General features: G+C 38.2%; 2 protein-coding genes across 5 annotated transcripts in view; both read right to left on the bottom strand.

Moving 5' to 3' along the window:
* Positions 1-580: 580 nt before the first annotated feature.
* Positions 581-19366, bottom strand: LOC127415598 (tripartite motif-containing protein 54-like). The gene is made up of 10 exons (XM_051654364.1): positions 19034-19366; positions 16341-16513; positions 14171-14268; positions 11848-11858; positions 11156-11251; positions 10647-10880; positions 5447-5571; positions 3310-3379; positions 3129-3233; positions 581-3000 (listed from the first exon to the last, which is right to left on the bottom strand). Exons 1-7 carry the CDS (start codon positions 19199-19201, stop codon positions 5539-5541), a joined length of 813 nt encoding a protein of 270 aa, XP_051510324.1. The 5' UTR covers positions 19202-19366; the 3' UTR covers positions 581-3000; positions 3129-3233; positions 3310-3379; positions 5447-5538.
* A 1161-nt stretch (positions 19367-20527) lies between these two features.
* LOC127415951 (dnaJ homolog subfamily C member 5-like) overlaps positions 20528-22915 on the bottom strand; it is a 29407-nt gene continuing 27019 nt past the window's right edge. For all 4 annotated transcript variants that reach the window (XM_051654996.1, XM_051654997.1, XM_051654998.1 and 1 more), the window contains one exon: positions 20528-22889. In XM_051654996.1, the coding sequence (XP_051510956.1) occupies positions 22789-22889 (101 nt within the window). In that variant the 3' untranslated portion in view covers positions 20528-22788. The remainder of the gene's footprint in view (positions 22890-22915) is intronic.

Here is a 22915-nt window from a genome sequence, read left to right as displayed (position 1 = left end):
CAGCATGCCTTGGATTCGATCTCAACTCCAGGGGTGGTACTCAGCATCTTTACTCATTGAGCTACCCAGGACCCCCTTGATTTTTTCTTTTTAAGAAAAGGAGGGACAAGTTGAAATTATTTTTGTAGTAATCAACATTATGCCACAAATGCTGCCAATTGGGGGCCTGGGTAACTCAGCTAGTATTGATGCTTACTACCACCCCTGGAGTCGCAAGTTTGAATCCAGGGTGTGCTGAGTGACTCCAGCCAGGTCTCCTAAGCAACCAAATTGGTTCGGTTGCTAGGGAGGGTAGAGTCACATGGGGTAACCTCCTCGTGATCGCAATGAGTGGTTCTCGCTCTCAGTGGGGTGCGTGGTAAGTTGTGCATGGATCGCAGAGAGGAGCATGAGCCTCCGCATGCTGGGAGTCTCCGCAGTGTCATGCACAACATGCCACATGATAAGATGCGCGGATTGACGGTCTCAGAAGCGGAGGCAACTGAGACTTGTCCTCCGCCACCCGGATTCAAGTGAGTAACCGTGCCACCATGAAGACCTACTAAGTAGTGGGAATTGGGCATTACAAATTGGGAGAAAAGGGGATAAAAAAAATAAAAATGCTACCAATTGAGCTAAACTTGTATTGAACCCAGAATATTCCTTTAATTTTATGAACAGGAAGCAAGACATTCTCAATCTAATTATTTATTTATTTAATTTTTAGCATCCCTTTAAGTGCAAGTAAATAGTGCAAGTTAAACCATCCATCCCCCATTTTGTCTCCATCCTGCTTCTGACACCCTGAAAAATCCACAGATTCAAGGAAAAATTACAGCTTTAAATTACATGAAGGCTGGTATGTCAGCTTATGAAGCACCACGTCCTCAAAATAAGATCCATCCTCATTTGGAATGGACACTCCATGTGTGGAGTTGTTGTGCACATACCCAGACTGAATGCTCCTTTTTCACACTACCTTCCCTCTCTATTTCACTCCATGAATTCATCAGCGGACTGACAGCACAAGTGACAAGGTCAGCATCTGTGAGCACATGCATCCAGTCATATATCCTCACTGCCGTATATCCTTACTGGTGGTACAGAGACCGAGCAGTTATTAAGTAATGGGAGGAAGTAAACTCATGGTTCGAATGCATGTGGGGGTAGATGGATCATCGAATGAGGAGGGGGAGCCACCGTAAAGGATTCTGAGTACCTGCCACTGCAGTTTAGCCCTGTTCTTTAAACTGATCTTACTCTGTAGACATAAAGTCCTATTAGATCAGTTGATGACCATAGAGGAAGCTGCTGTCCCAGACCCACTGCCTTGATTAATGGTGGTTTCTGACCTTTAAAGTAAAGTAGATTAAATGGTTATTTAGAGAAAGCATGCACAGTTGAGGATACCCCTACAAGACAGGATACCCACCTCTTAAAAAAACGAGGAAATGCCCCTGGGTAAATGCTACACTACCAATCAAAAATATAGACATTTTGATCTAAAGGTTTATTCTTAAATGCTTGAAGTAAGTTTTGAAGACAAATATACATTGTGCCAACATATGAATTTCTTTACAAAATAAAAACTAACTTGAATGCTTTTGAACATAAATAATTTGGATAGTGAAGGAAAAACAGCCAACAAGTGCCCAGTATATCTTAAGCCATTTTGACGTTTAATCACATGCATGCTATGAATTATAGATATTTACAATTGAATTTTCACTCATTAAAATGCTAATTATTGATATCAGCAATGGAATTACTAGCAAAAATGCTAATTCTTGAAATCAGTAAATACATATGCACTAGTAAAAATGTTAATTCTTGATATAAAAAAAAAAAATTTTCACTAGTTAAAATGCAAATTCTTGAGATCAGCAATGGAATTACTTCTAGTAAAAATACTCATTTTTGAAATCAGCAATTAGGTTTGCTCTAGTAAAAACTTTTCAGCTACTAAAAAACCTAATTATTGATATCTGTAACTGCATTTTCATTAGAATGTTACAATGATCTTTAATTCACTCCTGTTAAAAATGCAATAACAGATGTCTATAATTACTTTCTTACTAGTTGAAATTCCAGTTTTACAAATCAGCAATGTTGTACTTATTAGTAAAATCGATCATTTTTTAAATTAACATCTACATTGTTACTTGTGCAAATGTCTATTCCTGAAATCAACAACTGAATTAGAAAAAAATGCTAAATGTTTATATCTGTAATTTGGTTTTCACTAGTGGCAATGTTAATATCATATACTGTATCTGTATGTATATACAGTATGTTATTGTAACTAGTAAGAAAGCCTTTTAATATATTTTTAATTACTCTTCAATCAATGATATCTGAAATCCAAGTCCAAATATCTGAAATACCAAATCTAGTGTTGAAATGCATTTACAGATATCAATAAGTAGCATTTTAACTAGTGAAAATGTAATAAGATATCTATAATTCTTATCCTGCACGTGATTAAATGTCAAAAGGGCTTGTGATAACAGAAACTCCTTCAATACTGTTTAAAAAGCATCCCAGGTAGATAACTCATTAAGTTTGTTGAGGGAATGCCATAAGTATCAAAAGCTGTAAAGGCAAAAAATTACTGCTCTTGGAAGAAGAAAAAAATCCCCACTAGGATGAGATCTTACATACATTTGTACCATTATAATCAATATAAAATGCATTACAACTGCTAGATCTGATGAACACTTTTGACAGAGTTCAAATGCAATATTGATTTCTGAGAGTGAAGTGTCCATATAAAAATGTTAAAACGTACTGGACACAAATTGGCACATGACTGGTTTGTAAAAGAAAAACAAATATGATGTCTTGTAACACAGAATAAACCTGATCCAAGCATTTATAGTGCCCTTATAGAGATTTTAGTCAGCAAATATGTAATAGAGTTTGGTGGGTGATGAAGAGTGTGCACATTAATACAGTGAGGGACACTGTTGCAAAGAACGATCATGTCATCGGGGGGTATGTCCACATGACCTGGCAGATTCACTATAATGGAGAAGAGAAACTTTAAATATTTACTTTACAGGCATCATTAATGATCATAAGGGTTAGGATGTTGGAGGCAGTACTAAGACAAATTCCTTTAAAGGCCAATGATTTTATCTGAAACTAACCTTGGGACTAAAAATAAGTTAACGTCTCTCTGATTCACCACTCTGGGCAGGTGAGGTAAACAGAACATCAGGGTCTTCATAACTGCTGTCTTCCCACATCTTCACCTGTAACAAAAGTGCATACATCAGTTTTCTTCAGAAATGGGTTGCAATGTAATGTCAACTGAAACCAATAGCTCACCCAGTAATGGAAATTTTGCCATCATTGATTCAGCCTTAAGTCATTCCAAACCCATATGACTTTCTCTCTCCTGTGGACAACAAAAGGAGATGTCAGGCAGAATGTCAGAGTTGCTTTTTTCCCCACACAATGAAAGTTAAAGGGGATGGGGACTTCTGAGCTCCAAAAATGACAAAAAAGTGGTCAACTTGTGAAGGATTGTGACTGACGTCAAATCTGGCATGACATGTCTTATATTTTAATGTAAGTAATGTGGCAAACAACGTTGTGCCAAACACCAGTCCAAGTATACAAATATACACTATATTGCCAAAAGTATTCGCTCACCCATCCAAATAATTTAATTCAGGTGTTCCAATCACTTCCATGGCCACAGGTGTATACAATGAAGCACCTAGGCATGCAGACTGCTTCTACAAACATTTGTGAAAGAATGGGCCACTCTCAGGAGCTCAGTGAATTCCAGCGTGGTACTGTGATAGGATGCCACCTGTGCAACAAGTCCAGTCATGAAATTTCCTCGCTACTAAATATTCCACAGTCAACTGTCAGTGGTATTATAACAAAGTGGAAGCGATTGGGAATGACAGCAACTCAGCCACGAAGTGGTAGGCCACGTAAAATGACAGAGCGGGGTCAGCGGATGCTGAGGCGCATAGTGCGCAGAGGTCGCCAACTTTCTGCAGAGTCAATCGCTACAGACCTCCAAAGTTCATGTGGCCTTCAGATTAGCTCAAGAACAGTGCGTAGAGAGCTTCATGGAATGGGTTTCCATGGCCGAGCAGCTGCATCCAAGCCATACATCACCAAGTGCAATGCAAAGCGTTGGATGCAGTGGTGTAAAGCACGCCGCCACTGGACTCTAGAGCAGTGGAGACGCGTTCTCTGGAGTGACGAATCACGCTTCTCCATCTGGCAATCTGATGGACGAGTCTGGGTTTGGCGGTTGCCAGGAGAACGGTACTTGTCTGACTGCATTGTGCCAACTGTGAAGTTTGGTGGAGGGGGGATTATGGTGTGGGGTTGTTTTTCAGGAGCTGGGCTTGGCCCCTTAGTTCCAGTGAAAGGAACTCTGAATGCTTCAGCATACCAAGAGATTTTGGACAATTCCATGCTCCCAACTTTGTGGGAACAGTTTGGGGATGGCCCCTTCCTGTTCCAACATGACTGCGCACCAGTGCACAAAGCAAGGTCCATAAAGACATGGATGAGCGAGTTTGGTGTGGAAGAACTTGACTGGCCTGCACAGAGTCCTGACCTCAACCCGACAGAGCACCTTTGGGATGAATTAGAGCGAAGACCTTCTCGTCCAACATCAGTGTCTGACCTCACAAATGCGCTTCTGGAAGAATGGTCAAAAATTCCCATAAACACACTCCTAAACCTTGTGGAAAGCCTTCCCAGAAGAGTTGAAGCTGTTATAGCTGCAAAGGGTGGGCTGACGTCATATTAAACCCTATGGATTAAGAATGGGATGTCACTTAAGTTCATATGCGTCTAAAGGCAGATGAGCGAATGCTTTTGGCAATATAGTGTATAATCCAATTATCCAGGTGCATAGATCCAAAAACAGTGCAGACTCATCATTCCTTCCCTTTATATTTTAATGTACAAATGAACTAAGGAGGAGAGGTAGATTTTCAGCAAATGATTTACATTTCGGTTTGCACCTCGCACAAAGCTATTGTATGACCTCACTCAGAAGACTTAGAATATAGTCATGAGTAAGATGGACTACTTAAATTGTACTTTTTTGGTGCTTTTTTGTAATTTTTTGGAGCTCAAGAGCAGCCAGGACATTCTTTAAAACTTCTTCTTTTGCATTCCACAGAAGAAAGAAAACCATACTAGTTTGGAATGACTTACGAGTAAATAAATGATGACAAGATTTTTAGTTTGGGGCAAGATATTCATTTAAAATTAAACGGTCTGCCATCTCATTGACATGTGCAACAATTAATGATTGTGATTTTCATATTGTCTCAAGGAAAAGCCCATGTACTCTTGTCTTGTGTGTTCAGATATACAACAAGCCTAAAGACGCAAATAACTGGAGTTAATGGTGCACCTCTGTATATATTTGGAGATGATGTCAGCATGTCCACAGATTATATCATCATAGCTGTAAAGCCATTACCTGTTTGGAAGTCGATGCCTCTCAGCATGTCAGCCACATCCTCTGTGTTAATGATGAAGCGGGCCATGTTCTCATAGCCTGCCTCTGGCCATTCAATGTTGGAGGCCTTGGCAGTGTCTGTGATCCTGTCAAGGACAGAGCAGTGAAGACGTGGCACCACTCAGACAAACATAAAAGTGACTGATGGCAATAGGTGGCGGTTCCTCTGTCTCTCTGTGGCTGCTTATGAGTCAGGTGCGCAGGTGGAGCATGGCATGAAACAAGACACAGCTAGAGCGTAAGCATTTATCTAAGAGGTTTTTTGAGGAAAGAAATTGATTCATGCTGATGTATACATTATTGCAAATGTTGCATAAACTTTCAACAAACAAGACCACTGGAAGGTTGGAGGCATCATGTTTGTCTTACAGCACCAATGTAAGACTAGATATGCTTGCAAGGCAACAAAAGTATAGAGTATTTGATTAAAAAAAAAGAGAAGATTGCAGAGGAATTGGAAACAAAAAGGGAACACAGCTGACATCAGCAGCTGAAGCAGACATACCATTTTGACATTATCACAGCAATCCATTACGACATTGTCAGTGGCATTGATTAAAACATTGTCACTGTCATTCATTATGACATCATCACTGGCATTCATTATGCCATAATCACTGGCATTTATTATTATTTATTATGATGCCATAATGTGATGATGTCATAGTTAATGACAGTGACGATGTCATCATGAATGCCAGTGATGATGTAATAACGGGCAACAGTGATGATATCACAATGCCAGTGACAATGTTTTAATGTCTTAATGTTTTTGACATCATCACTGGCATAGATTATGACATCATCACTGGCACCCATTATGACATTGTCACTGGCACCCATTATGACCATCACTGCGTCGATAATATCATCATCACTGAAATTATGACATCGGCAATGACATCAGCACTGGAATTATGACATCATCATTGGCACCCATTATGACATTGTCACTGGCACCCATTATGACATTATCACAGACACCCATTATGACATCGTAATTAGAATCATGACATCATCACTGAAATTATGTCATCTTCACTGAAGTCCATTATGACATCATCACTGGCACCCATTACAACATCGTCACTGGCGTTCATTATGACATCATCACTGGCACCCAATATGACATTGTCACTGGTGTCCATTATGACATCATCACTGCCCATTATGACCTCGTCACTGGAACTCTGATATTGTCACTGACACCCATTATGACATTGTCACTGACGTCCATTATGACATCATCACTAGCACCCATTATGACAATGTCACTGGTGTCCATAATGACATCATCACTGGAATAATGACATCGTCACTGGCACCCAATATTACATTGTCACTGACATCCATTATGACATTGTCACTGGCATCCATTATGACATCATCCCTGGTGCCCACTATGATATCGTCACTGGAATTATGAAATTGTCACTGGAATTATGTCATCGTCACTGGCGCCCATTATGACATCATAACTCGACCCATTATGACATCGTCACTGGCGTCCATTATGATATCATCACTAGCGCCCATTATGACATCATCACTGGCATCCATTATGACACCATCACTGGTGCCCACTATGACATCGTCACTGGAATTATCACATCCTCACAGGAATAATGACATAATTAATGGTGCCCATTATGACATTGTCACTGGCATCCATTATGACATCATCACTGGTGTCCATTATGAATTCGTCACTGGCGTCCATTATGACATCATCACTGGTGGCAATTATGACATTGTAAGGCTGGCACCAGAATGTCTACAACCAAAAGGCGCCATTTCCGGTAAAAGTCAAAGAACTCTGCGAGAATCAACATCATAGAACTCTCTCACAAAAGCTGAAATCTACACCTGAATATCACCACAGTGTGATAAATTGCAAATCACCTTGCTGCCCCCCCTTCTCCCCTTCATCAGCTCTGGACCAACACAAAAGACTCAAGATTTATATGTAAAAATATAACAAATACCATGAAAACAAAGAATGCAACTGTATGTGTTTGATATCATTTAAGAGGTCTCCGTGCGACTGGTATAGTGGTCTCTTTCCCATGTTGATAAAACCAGTGGTAACAAAGTTATAAGGTCTTTGCCAAATACTGCATAATTCTGGAGGTGTCTCCCCCTCCTTGACCTACAATTGAAATTATCTCCTGTATGTTAACAAGGTTAAACCCCAGGAAGTCAAGGACCCATTCACCCCCAAATCCTCATTGTTCAAAGGATAATACCATTTGGTACACAATGTTTATTCTGTCTGGATATTTAAGGAAAGTTGGCATGAAGTTCTGGGAATCTGTATACAGATCTCCCATGGTGTACCGCTGCATGTAGTTTTGTCAGGTATGTTTCTTTGACTTGTCTTTTATTTGTCATGTGAAATTGGCTTTGATTTGAATTTCTGCAACAATGTTTTATATCCTACCTGACAAATAAATTGTTATTATTTGATTTATTCTGAATTCCTCTGAAATCATTACTGGAGCTTTAATATAGGAGGAAGCCATTTAAAGACTCTCAGTTTGAATTTAAACCACTCAGGACAACCAGGTAGGACAACCACCTAGGACAACCAGGTAGGACAACCACCTAGGACAGCCGGGTAGGATTTGAATTTCAATAGACCAGGGTAGACCATACTGGAGCTTTAATATAGGAGAAACCACTCAGGACAACCGGGTAGGAGAAAGCCATTTAAAGACTCTGTCACTGCTCACCGCCCGTCTTAGCAAGTTGTATGTACGTGACTAAGTGGCAATATCGTCTGGTTATGAGAAAAGCCAAACCAGACGATATTAGTTAACCCTACAACCGCTGACTAAGAACGGAACTGGCTATCCATTTTCGGGAGGTTTACGTAATTTAATAACGGCCGGCGTAAGTCTCCAAAGATCAAAAGGACAATGAATAGAAGAGGATTTAGAGTAATCAATAACCTAAAAATGTTAAATTAAAAGAATGATCAGAAATTAATTTGAGCTTAAATATAAATTAGAGGTCAACTTAAAATTGGAGTCAGATTAATATAAAATTGGAGTCAGATAAAATGAATAACGGAATTAAATGTGTGAATTAACAATAACTGATTTACTTCAGCGCTCAGAAAAGACAGAACAATGCAGAGACCTTCAAGGGCAATTTATTGAAGTTCTGCTCCGGAACGGATATGAAAATTATTTATCCAGATTCCCTTTTCCTTTTTTTACAACATCGTCACTGGAATTGTCACATCCTCACAGGAATAATGACATAAGTAATGGTGCCCATTATGACATCATAACTGGCGCCAGTTATGACATCGTCACTGGCATCCATTATGACATCATCACTGGCACCAATTATGAATTCGTCACTGACGCCCATTATGACATCGTCACTGGCATACGTTATGGCATCATCACTGGCATCCATTATGACATCGTCACTGGCGTCCGTTATGACATCATCACTGGCACCCATTATGACATTTTCACTTGGCATCCATTATGATATCACTGGCGCCCATTATGACATCATCAATAGCACCCATTATGCGACATCACTGCCGTCCAAAATGACATCATCACTGGCACTTTATAGAGAAAGCTGTTTCAAAAAACAATTATGTCTTTCCATCACCTTCATTTAAAATATATTTCTGCAAAGTATTGTTGGTTTGAGCCACCAGTCAAAGGACTGGGCTCCTGTACCGCTTTCAGCTTTAAGAAGCTCTGCTAATCAATGACAGACCCCCTGGGTCTTGCCATTAAAGGATGCTTGCAATGTAGCAACAGGCACTGCATCAATCTGCAGACAGCATATGCAAGGGTTTCATCATTTGCATCAAGCATCTCTGGTGACTCTAAAACAACAAGCTCTGCCACCAGCATCCCTGGTGAGGTGTTGAAGCATTAGCTCCACACAGCTCAATAAAAACATGTCAGATGTTCACAAGTGAACAACCATTGATTATTGATGCCAAAGATTTGTGTGAATTAGATACAGTGACTATGTAATACAAGGACATATAAGGTAATGCAGTGTCTCTAGGTTTCTGCACTATTTGGAGGCCAATAGCTCAAGACTTTGTAGGGGTTTAAAACAAAACCCCAAAGCCCCTAAGAAAGTAACTTTACTGTGTAACTCAGCAATGAATGGTACCTTAAATCAAGCAGTTGCTGAGGAAAAGGCGTGCTGCTATTATTTTTCAAAGCAATGGTACTGGGATTTTTTCCTGGTTGACTATAAAACAAGCAAAAAATTACAAAGACTTGGACTTACCTGTTTATCTAGCAACCACAAAATCATAGAGACGTATTGTCTCTTTTGAATTGGCCCAGAAAGCAACTGCCTAGCAATGCCTCAGCAACCATCCAAAAGTTTTTTTTTGGCAGTTCTTCAGAAAACATAAAAATGTACCCAACTGAAAAACCATCTCAGACCAGCGTTAATTTCCAAGCTGTATGGTGCTGGTCAAGTTGGTGGACCATGAAAAATCTTATCAGGTTAAGCTAGTTAAGAAGCCTGGAAGCACTGAAGATATCCCTTGGGGACTGAAACATTATTAAGACTCATTATGTTGGCTTGACGAAGCTGTTATTCTGTTATTCTACAAATGTGATTTAGTTTTTTTAGTTTTTTTTATCGCTAAACCAAGACCAACACTTCTGACACTAACTCCACCTAGAGCTTTCGAGCTATATCCACCAAACCTGGTACAGACCTGCTTTGTCTTGTCTAACTGACAGGACTTATGGTTTTCACACAGCAGATGATCAAAAATTAGAAAAATCCCATAGACTTACATTGCCGAAATGTTTAAACAGGCCAAAGGAATGCTTATTAATTCAAACACCAACTGTGAAAAAATTCAAATGTAAACAACCGACAGAAGGCCTTTGCTCTCTCTCTTTCTCTCTCCCTATATGATGGTTTATCTGATTCTATGTGATGATCCGTCTGGCTATCTAGCTTGATAGCTAGCTGGCGGATTGTCTTACTGTAATGTGTGTAGAACTTACAATCTTCAAACTTTTAAAACTTGTTTAAACTTTCAGATAAGGCTATGTCAAGCCAACATCAAAGTTTGTCTTACTTTACCTATCTATCTTTCTCTGATTTTTATTATTTGATTATGTGTGCAGATTCTATTTAGTCTAAGATGTACCTGCAGGAACACAGCTATCTGAGGTTCCTCCATGGACTGGATGGCTGTCTCCACCAGTTTGACAGACATCTCCAAGTGGTCTCCGTGGCGACAAATGAGGGAGTAGGCGTGGCCCAATTTTTGGTCCTGTTCACGGCCGATGCTCTCTATTAGTTCTCTTTTATGCTCTTCCAAGATGCCATAAAGTTCATCAAACTTTGCATAGATGTGCTGCATCTGACGCCTACTATTCTCCTGCAAACGATTGTCAGTGATTGTTTCAGTCTGAATTAAATGCAAGTTAAAAGTGAAGTATGCTATTTTTCCATGTTAAAGACCCCATAAAATCAGAATTCGGGGAAACGTGTTTAAAAATAATTATTATTTTTGCAAATAATAACAGTTTTTTCCATTTGGTGCTAGTGAAGCAGAAATTACTCACTTCACCTTTAAACACAAGCATTTGTCACCCCTGACAAACAATGGTGTAATTGCTGTGTTTTATCATCACATTACTTTGCCATTCTCACCTTGACGGTCCTACAAATATCCTCCATCTGTGAGACCAGTGCCTGTATTCGGTCATTTCCGGCCACCAAGATGGAAATGGCATCACTTAGCTCTGTCTAAACAAAACAGAGCAGAATTTAATCAATTGTGACAGGTCTTAATAATAAAAGGAAGAAAAATAAATGACCATTGCGCTACAAAGTGTCATCTTTCACAAGAAAGCCATGTCAGACTTGGCTTTATTAGTTGTGATACTCACACTTACGACAAGAGAACAGCATGTGAACTAAAAGCCGAGATTGTAAGAATGTTACCCATCATGACTTATCAAACTTCGCTGATTTGCATTTGAAATGAGTGATTCACTGTTTATAGTGGACCATGACTAAAGGAGGTAAAATGTCATCATTGCCACCTGGCTGAAAGTATGGCCCTTTGGGTGCCAGCTTGCCATTGTTGCATTTGGGAATCAACCATTACATTATCCTGGTACCTCTATATCAAGGAGACTCTTTCTCTTAGAGGCAGACATGACAATAGACTATTTCCTGTAGTGAAAAATTGACCTTCAGTGTAAGAACATCACAAATAACAGACGGCCATATGGTGTCCACAATACACATGTTTTTTTATTGGGAAAGGCTGGTAGGTTTAGTCATTGTTCATCTGGTATCTGCTGAAGAGAGTGAGAGTGCTGAGAACAAGCACTTACCAAGATCAAAACTGAGAGACAAAAAAGTAAAGAGCTGAAGAAGCTGCTATGACTCAAACACAACAGGGAGGAATGAGTCATTTCTCTGGGCCAGTTACACCCTGGTACGAAGACCTTCATTATTAGCTATGCCACAAGAAGTGCAGTAGGCCAAGAACTCAATATCATGTAGGTCAAGAATGCATTTTTTGAGATTATCAATAAAATTTGTCCAAAAATGATTACATTTAGGGCCTTTGTTATATTTAGGACCAAAAAGTATTACATTTAGGGCCTTTATTACACACTGAAATCCCTAAGAAGTTGACTCTATGCAGTTCATTGAGTAAACTAGTTCCCTTAATTGAATTGGAGTGGTGGGTAGCGTAGTGGACTAAGCACTGAACTGGTAAGCAAAAGGTTGTTGGTTTAATTCCCACAGCCACCACCATTGTGTCCTTGAGCAAGGCACGTTGCTCCAGGGGGACTGTCCCTGTAATAAGAGCACTGTAATTCGCTTTGGATAAAAGCGTCTGCCAAATGCATAAATATATATATATATATATAAAAACTGAGTAATGGTGTCTCCAAAACTTTTGTAATTAAGAATGAACTTATCTATTTAAGTTAAGGTATCTAGATGCAAGGAGATGTTTTTGTTTCAACTTTTAATTGCATGGACTAAAATTTAGGTCATACTGCAAGAAGTGGTAACCTACAACTGTTACCTTAAGGTAAAAAAAAATGTCAGTGCAATATCAGCTTAAATAATGAAGATTATAACTGATTCTTGGGCAAACATTACATAAACGTATTTCTCCTCAGAAATGCATACAGTATATCCCTGTATGTTAGTTGCACATGTACAAGGTGAACTGAAATAGAGTTCCAGTAGAGGGTCCAATTTTACCAAAGGGACATAGATCACCCCAATGGTGACATCACACAAAACAACTATTTGCACCAACACAACATAAATAGTACTACAAAGAGCTAAAACTATGATATCTATTCATTCTACCATTTAAATGCCCCCATATTTTCCCTTTGACCAAGGAAACATAATTAAATAATTCAATTTGTGTGTATTCCCCATAGCCTCAATTTTGTACTGAATAGTTTGAGATATTAATATAACAAAACAAAATCTTAAGTCTAAAGATTTAAAAAAATAAGTAAGTTCAAGAAATTTAAGTTATGAACCCAAAACCTGACATTCCAAGTAATGTTTAATTAAGATAACTTGCTTTTTCCAGTAGTGACAACATTAGGGTTTACAGTGCATTATTACATTACATGCATTATTACATTCAGGTCTTTTAATACATTTAGGACTATAAGTTATTATATTTAGTGCTTTTATTACATTTAGGACCAAATATTACATTTGTGCCCTATACATACATTAATTTGTGTGGTTTGTTGAGAAGAAGTGTGCTATTACTTTTCTAAGCAACTGGACCTAAAGTTCTTGCCTGGCAGATGATAAAACAAAGAATTTACTCAGAGAGAATATCATAGGAGACAGCTGTTGGTTGAGGCAGGAGGCCGGGTTTTTCTAGGTGGATACAACAGTAAAATAAGTTAAATTGATAACCACTGCAGTGAGGCCAGTCTAGATAAGGCAGCAGTTGGTTGAGGCAGGAGGCCGGGTTGGTGGTGTAAGTGCGTGTGTTTGCATGTGGGTGGGTGCTGATGCTAGAGCAGTTAGGTGAGATCAAGCCCCTTGTAGTGTCTGAAACCTGCTGGGCAGTGTGCTATACACACATCTGTCTAGTTCACAGTGTGACACCACACTCACTCACAGTCCCAGAACAGTCTGTTTTTTCTGCTGAAGTCATTACTGTAACAAAGTATAACAAACACAGTGCTACTCTAAAAAAAATCTATAAAATACAATGTCTTTTTAATGGGTCATTAATTGTCTTAATGTAAATTTGAGGATTTTTTCCCTGTAGTCTTGGAGTCTAATTCAAATCAGATATTAAACAAATCCTTCCGTCAATGTGCTGTAAGTCTTTGGGCCTATTATATCATTCGCCAGGTGAAAATTGCTAGTCTGATCTCTCAGAAAAGTAATAGCATACCTCTCCTCAATAAGTAGCACAATTTGAGGCATTATTCATGCCCATAGAAGAATTTATGCACCATGTTTAACACTTTAGGGTTAATGATTTGGAACAAACCACAAATCCTAAGCATGAGCAAAAGTAATAGTAATGCATGCCTCATCAACACCATAAACAATTAATAAAAAATCTTGGATCAACGAAACTACTTTATGTTTCCATTATATTACACAGAATCCATGTCATCTACCTTCTGTCTCAGGTAGATGACTTGCAGTGGGGCGTTTGACAAGTGAGGCAGTAGATGTTGATCTTCTCCTCTTCATGCTGGTCACACATCAGCTGTTTTTGCTCTGTTTTGGGCAGAAGTGGCCTATGGAAACACAGAAATGACAAGGTGCTGTTAAACAGAGGAACTATTCCCATATGTTATACTGAGAGGGCAATGGTAACATATGCATATGCATTCATCTTCCAAACTTTAATCTGGACACAACTGATTGGACGCAATGGGACTCAATGGACTCACTGCAGTTCACAGACCTAAAGTGGACTTTTAGATGCGTATGTAATGATAAACTACATACTACAAGCATCCTTTTTTGGGACATCAAAGGTAAAATATCACATCCCCTAGGATGATTAACCGTAATGGGTGCTGATGTGAAATTTTGAAGCTTAAGGCATTTCCAACTAATATGATATTCGATATTCTTTCCTAAAATGAGACGTTAGTCAACATAGACATTTTCAACAAGCATCGGTCTTGATCTATGTCTTAATCTGTCTTGTCAATTGGTGAGAGATGGGATGTATGTTTCAGGGTCTTGGCAAATGGCCTGTTCAAATCACACACTATCTTTATGAAAGACTGCCATCCAGAGGATGTCTCTTGAAAGGACAGGTATAAGAAATTATGTCATGATGGCATGGTTGATAATAACAGGTTAGAAAAGACTAAATGTATTAATACTGGTTACTTAATGTAGCTTTTACATTGGTCTTGTTACTATTGACCATTTTTTCATAAACTCAAAATACAGGATATGTTTTTATTACAATGTCAGAAAACTGAGACATCCTTGAAATCTTCTTTAAATACCTCAATGAGTCAACGTGAAATAGCATTTGCAACACACTTTTACTTCTGAAATTGGATGTATTTTAAAGTCAAACAATATTCAGTCAGAAATAAATATTTTCATTTTTAGATTTTTTTCATATGAATGTTTCAAAGCCAGTTTTTTTTTATCCACATTTATCACTGAATCTTTTAAAATAATATATATGTTTGATCAGATAAACTAAAAAGAATACCCTTTCAATCATATTACCTCAACTTGTGTCCCTGAAATTAAAGGAATATTCCAAGTTCAATGCAAGTTAAGCTCAATCGACAGCATTTGTGGCATAATGTTGATTACCACAAAAATGAATTTCGACTACTTAAAATAAGCAAAAAATCAGGTTTCAGTGAGGCACTTACAATGGAAGTGAATGGGGCCAATTTTTTGGAGGATTTCAAGGCAGAAATGTGAAGCTTATAATTTTATAAAAGCACTTACATTAATTCTTCTGTTAAAACATGTATAATTTGAGCTGTAAAGTTGTATAAATTGTAATTTTTACAGTCATTTTAGGTTTTGTTGACATTACATTGTCATGGCAACGAAGCTGTAAAATTGGCTATAACTTTACACAGAAAAGGTTAGTAAGTGATTTTAGCACACTAAAATCATGTTTACATGCATATTGTTTACATCTTGTGGCTATACTTGAAAAAGTGAGTATTTTACCGTTCAAATATAGGCCTCCATTCACTTCCATTGTAAGATATTTCCTTTTTTTTAAAGAAAAGGAGGGGCAAGTCAAAATATATTTTTGTGGTAATCAACATTATGCCACAAATGCTGTCATTTGAGCTTCACTTGTGTTGAACCCAGAATATTCCTTTAATTTTACATTCAGGTGACCTTCTCTAAGTCAAAGATGCTAATAGTGTTAAATTATTCATAATAAGCTCCTTGCCATTTGTTGCAAACGGCCTGAAAGTATATGTCTAATACACCCAATTATGCTTATTTTTCACAGGTCTCATGACATAGTTTATTGCCACAGGGATAATGCGTCCTAGTTATATTTAGTGTTTTTGGCAAAGGATGGCAGCACTCACAAGAGCCTCAGGCCCCATATCTCTGAGTTACATGACGTGGCATAAAATCTCCCACATGCGGGCAAATCACAGATTTGTGTCACTTACACATGGCTTAAGGGCTTACTCAGGGCATTGCTGGATCTCTATTCAGAAGAGATGCCTTTGAAGTATGTACTACAAATAGATTTCATTCATATCAGTGCACTTTCAGAAGAGAAATGCTTGATATTGGTTTGTGGATCAAATCCAGATAAAGCCAGTGCTTCTGAGATACTTCCTACTATACTGACCTGGTAAACTCTGATTTGTAGATATCAATGATATTCTCCACCAATAGGTTCCTCTGTTGGCCATATACACCATGCCTGTCTAATAGCACCTCATGACGACAGGATGGGCAACGGAAACGCCCCCCTGTAGACACAGAGGTAGAGCCCCGGTTTTGCCAAAGGGGGTTGGAGGTCTGAACCAATGAAAGAAAACAAGGGGATGCAGCACAAAGGTTAATTAAGCAATCTGCAATTGTACAAGTCAATGTAATTTCTGAATATATGGACTACATTTTGTGTTTCTACATTGCCATATTATGTGCATCAAATGATCTTTAAAGGAATGTAAGCCACAGACAATTATTTATCTATCTTTTCTAAAATGATCAGCATTTGCCGATAACTATGCCATCTGGACGATATACAGTAGTCATTCCACAAACTATTCATTTTTTTGTGTGTGTGTGTGAATTTTAAATAAAGTATAAAATACATGTTTGTTTAAATTCAGCAATTTTGTGCACATCTTATTTGATATCATTAAATTGTATTATGAATATAGCAAAATTTTATCAGCCATTGGCCAGTCTGCTCTTTAGATATCAGTTTCAGCATCAGCCATTAAAAACCCATATTGTTTGACCACTATCAATGGAACATTCCTTTAAAGGTGCAATATGTCATATATTTACTGTACTAAATCATAAAATTATCATAATATGTTATCAGAGATTTAGGAAACATGCCAAGTTGAAATACTGGCTTCTCCGAAAACAATACTACAGCCAGTATATTCTACTTTGAAATGTGTTTTGGCCTGTATGATCCTGCCCACTGCCCATTTCCCAATAGTATTTGGACACCCCGGGTTGCCAGATTTGAAACAAATTAGTGTGCTTGCAAACACAGCATGCTGCAGCCATGGAAGCCAGCAATACATCTAGCTGACATTGACAGAGATTTAAAAGATCCACATGAGCTGGTTTATAATTTGCAAACAATAAAAACATTGCAAACAGATACATTAGCTGATCAACTTACAGTGTAAGGCTCGTCGCTTGCCATTGTCAGTTTGCTCATTCCTGTTGTGTGTCCTCAACCTAGCAACCCGTGTGAGCTTTGAGTCTGGGGAGGAGGGGGCAGGGGAGACAACTCTCTCCAATATTTTTAAATTGGGCTGCAGTACCCATTATAAACGCTTGATATCAATGTTACATATTGCTCCTTTAACCCTTAAATGCAAGAGCATTTTGCCAAAATACATACCTCGGTTTTTAGCGACCCAGCACTGATATCTATCACAAATGGATCTACAAAATGCCCAGATATTGTAAACATTTCAAAGCCTTTTCAAGACAATAATAACATAATAAAATAGAGTATATTCTGTTCTATTTTTGCATTCTATTTTTCATATATCCTAAGAGATGATACAACAAATGATAGAATGGAATTCATTACTTTCACGCTGAAATTTTATGAGACTTAACATGCAGTCAAATGCATAATGAGCTACACTGATCACATAAGTTACACACATATGTATTTTTTTCCAGGTACTTATTGAGACTAAATAGACATACAACTTACAGAATTTCAGCAGCACACCCAAATGACAATAGTCATATCATACTGTTCATGTGTTGCACTTGCTATAGTTTACTTCCATGTTGCTTCTTTGTCAAATAGCAATGTCAAATGTAAAACAAGTCAATCAATGAAACAACAACAGCACCTAGTCAGCAGCCATATCACCCTGTAGCTTTAGACAGGTTACCCACTGAAGCTAAGCAGGTTTGAGCCTGGTCAGTACCTGGATGGGAGACCACCAGGGGAAAACTAAGGTTGCTGCTGGAGGAGGTGTTAGTGAGGCAAGCACAGGGTGCTCAGCGTGTGGGTCCTAATGCCCTAGTATAGTGATGGGGACACTGTCCTTCGGATGAGATGTTAAACTGAGATCCTGACTCTCTGTGGTTACTAAAAATCCCAGGGCACCTCTTGTAAAGAGTGGGGGTGTACCCTGGTGTCCTGGCCAAATTCCCCCCATTGGTCTTTATCAATTATGGCCACCTAATAATCCCCATCCATGAATTGGCACTATCACTCTACTCTCCTACGATAGCTGGTGTGTGATTAGTGTACTTGTGCACTATGGCTGCTGTTGCATCATCCAGGTGGATGCTGCACACTGGTGGTGGTTGAGAGTCCCCTGTTCACTATGTTAAAGTGCTTTGAGTGTAGTATCAGATAAATGTTATATAAATTCATGCATTCACCTTGAGTAACAAATAGCATGTATAATATGTGTGTACATGCACAATGATTTCTGAAAATTCACCACCATTGTGCAGAAAATCAACATGATATAGTAATTATTGTATGAATATGACACTCATCTGTCATATAATAAACAAAGAAATAGATGTACTGTGATAGTAAACTTAAATGGATAAGAAGTAATCATAAAAATATTGATTTATAGAAGTGGAAATATTTATTGCGACATATCGCATATAAAAAAGGAGAACCTATTTTAACAGAAATAATTGCACACTTCAGATTTAAAGGTCAAATTCACAGTTCACAAAGTTGTAGTTACTGTACCAATACCTTTGATGCTTCCGAATACTACAGATTGATGCAAACCTAGTTTGGGCAAATAGGACACTACCCTGTAATCAAGTCCTGTAATATAATGAACCAATAGGAATTACCTGAAAAACATAATTGGCACACTTGCTGCAGAGGTTGTGCTGGCAGGGTAAGATGACCATAGGCTTGGTAAATATCTCCAGACAGATGGGGCAGATGAGCTGCTTTTCTAGGTTCTCCATTGAACTAGAGTCTCCCATCGCTGATTTGAAGCCCAGAGCAAAGTTCATCCCAGACTCCTTTGTTTATCCCCTTCAGTCTATATAACAAAAATCAGGAACTTTCTTACTTCATAGTCATCTGATTGCTTCTACTCTACTTCTCTAGTGCCAGTCTTCACCCAGATACGCACTTACTAACAGCAGAGTGCTGTCCTGTGGATATATTTGGTTTGTGTTTGTACTGGCTTGGGTTACTGTCCAAACAGCACACCCCTGATACCACTTAAGAGTCCCCACTAAGTGCTGTAGTGTAGGGGCCTGGGGCCAAGTGAGAAAGGGGTAGAAGACAGATTCCTCTAAGCAGTTTTATCACTTGTTATTTGAGGAGACTGAGGGCTGGGCTGGTAGAGAGCTGTTGGTGGATGCAGATCAAAAGCTAGCCCATGATAAATCTAGGTGCATCACTGAGCAAATACCCCCTGAATTCATGCCTGGGTTTTCAGACCACTTTGCAACTAGAGACTTTTGTTGTGAAAAAACAAATACAAAAGACATAGTCTGAGAGCCTACAAACCAAACCTATATTAAATAAGTATATATTAAATATACTGTATACCATCAATTCACTAGGAGTGGTTTCCTAGGAGTACAAGTCCCAATGAAAAAAATTAAATAAAAATCATTAATAGTATGGCAAAGTGTCCATTTCTGATTTCCTGTGGTTCTGAACTAGGTTTTAACGACTGGAAATATGCTTTTCGTCTAGTCATGTCCAATCCATGGTTTCCTCTCCAAATAAATTTACTTCAAACTTTTTTGTGAAGTGCTTATGACAAACTAATGTATATTAAAAACTAATAGCCCCCACCCCCCATTAAATAGCTGAAAATACTCAAGCGATCCATATTCACGTTGCGTAAAAGTTGGCAAACCTAGCTTTATAGCCCATATTATCACTGGCCAAATGAAACCTTTTGGGTCTGGTTTACCTTTTTTTTTGTTTTGTTTTTTACTTTCAAGAAATGTGTCAAATCATTTTTGACCTAATCTTGCCAAACCATTATAGACTGTAGCTTTTATCTCATCACACATTTCAATCAAACCGCTTACATAACCATCACTTACCACAGTTCAATCTGACTGCAATTCCTGTTGAGCAAGTTGACAGAACAGTTAATAAGCATCTGTGTAGAGTTGCACACTAAGCTGATTACAGACTTATGGGTACAACTATAGCACATAGACCTGTGGTGTGGAGATATCAGACATGAGCTTCCACTGATTTTGTAACCCAGGCTTAAAACAGCCTGGTGGATCTTCCCATCTAACCATCAAGCTCACAATGCTGTATAAAACAAGAAACAATCAAAATCACAAAATTCACTCAAAAACCACTTTTTTAAAAATCCCCATTATTTTAATTAATTCAGATTCAATAATATGAAGAGACAATGAAATATGTGATGCATAACGAACCATGTTGAGTAAAAACAGGAGGAACGTAACAATGGAACAACTGCGTTGTGGTTTTCATGACATGACATATTGGTCTGTGCTGATGTTCTTTGCCACACACATACAGGTCAATTTGTTCCAACTCATCACCTAACAGCTTATCATACACAATTCTGCAGCATCATAAAACGTAATATGTGCACCAGTGCAGAGGCCAAACACCTCTCAAATGTTTTAAAATCAATTATCATTGCACCCAAATAAGTGCCAAAATTTAAATATGTAAACAAAAATGTGTTATATATATATATATATATATATATATATATATATATATATATAGTTGATTGCAGAAATGGGCCTTGTTTATGTGGTTCATTGATCCTGTGAGCATGGAAATGTATAATTTAAAAAAAATTAGAAAATTTAACAGCTAATGAATTTCCGTGTTCATCTCTCAATATTTTGGCATGTTTTTAGTCTATTCAATAAAAGAAATTCCCATTTTTACTAAATAAAAGAAAATGCATTGGCTATAACAAAATACCCCCCCAAAATAACAACTAGAATAGACAGATGACCATGCACTACTTGAAATAATTACATACATTTATATTAGTACACTGAAATGAAAAGGTCTATAATCCAGTGCAGAGGCAAGTACATACTATTGTCATTGAAATATTTAAGGGAAAATAACATTTGGCATTTAATCTAACATACTGACATACTTGAGGATGCCTCACAGTCACCTGACTAGTCTTGTTGAGTCCTTCACATTTAACACAATGAGCATTTCCTTATTGCTAAAATGGTGAGGCTTTTCAGATCACAACTTTGTAATTATACTTTTACACAGTGCATCACGTCAGTCAGAACGTCATACATATTAATCTCAATCTTGATATATTAAAAAATAAATAAGATTATTAAAAATATTTGCGTTTTGTCATCATACGTCCTTAGAACACAAAAAAAAGCATAGGTTTGCTTGAATGATTTGGCATTGCATTTACCAAAATAAGGGTTGATCCCATTTCAGCCCGTTTCGACAAATTGAAAAACACATTTATAGCTATTCTAGCCTTTGCAGTTGATATGTAGTGGTAAGGACTAAAGCCATTAGTTTTACATTGGTGATTTGAAGCCTCCTTTGAAGGTAGTGGAAAAAAAGTGCATAGAAAAACATCTTTCAACAGCAATTTCAAGTGTTGCTGTTGAAAGATTTTAGGGAAATGACCACAGCACATAGCTTTGAATACCAAGCATGACACATCTGCATGGTGGTTGAGGCGTTAACATTGGCTTTGGTCAGAAAGAGTTGCCATTTGCGTCAGATGGATTGATTCAATTGAAATGAAATATAATCAGAATGCAAATGCATGTAACAGGTGACCGCATGCCTGAGATATCAACAGAATGGAAAATACACCTGTCTTAAAAAGCAGACTGAAAAAAAGGTGCCAAGTTGAAGGTCTTTGGGTTTTTAAATAAAAAGGAGTAGTTTACCAAAAAAATTACATTTCTTTAATCATTTACTCATCCTCAGGTTGTTCCAAATCTGTATGACTGTATGAAAGTTAATGGTGACTGAGGCTAACATTCTGCTAACATCTGCGAAACGTCATACAGGGTTTGGAACAACGAAGGCGAGTAAATGACAAGAATTTTTAAATTAACTACCACTTTAAGAAGCAAAAGGGGGAGGAAGTATGCACACATGTTCCAATGCTGTTTAGTAGAGGCATGCCGTTATTGCTTTGCATGCACTCATATGATCATTCCACTCACATCCATGCTTCTACCACAGAACGACTCCAAACCACAAAATAAAATAAATAAATAGTCAGAACCAGAAAGAACACCACCCTTAAGTAAAACCCCCTCCTGGAGCACAGCCTAATGGCACCAGTCTCACAGCTATATTAATTTGAGATATAATCAATGCATGGTTACAGATGGATAGACAGACATACACACCAATGGAGACATAGTTAAAGTGAGCTTGGCAGAGGCTTCCCTGTCTTTTGGCAAACTGCCACTTGTTTCCAGTGGGTCAGGGTTAGGTTATGGTGCAGTGGCACAGTTTGGATGTCCTGGTGCCTTGATGCCCTGCGGTCAGCACACTAGGTCAGGTGCCTTAAAGAGTCCATCAGCAGGTCTCCGTCAGTGATGACTGGAACCGGGACCAGGAAGGTGGCTCATTTCTGGGTGTTGTACACAGGCTGGCTGGCTGCAATATGTGTGGACTCGGAGGTGTTGACGGTAGAAGTGGGCTGGACCAAAATAGGGATATTTGAGCCTACAAGTACACAAACAATAATAACA

This window comes from Myxocyprinus asiaticus, chromosome 25 (genome assembly GCF_019703515.2).
Source record: "Myxocyprinus asiaticus isolate MX2 ecotype Aquarium Trade chromosome 25, UBuf_Myxa_2, whole genome shotgun sequence".
In the NCBI taxonomy this organism is placed as follows: Eukaryota; Metazoa; Chordata; class Actinopteri; order Cypriniformes; family Catostomidae; genus Myxocyprinus; species Myxocyprinus asiaticus.
This window is presented reverse-complemented; position numbering and strand designations above follow the sequence as displayed.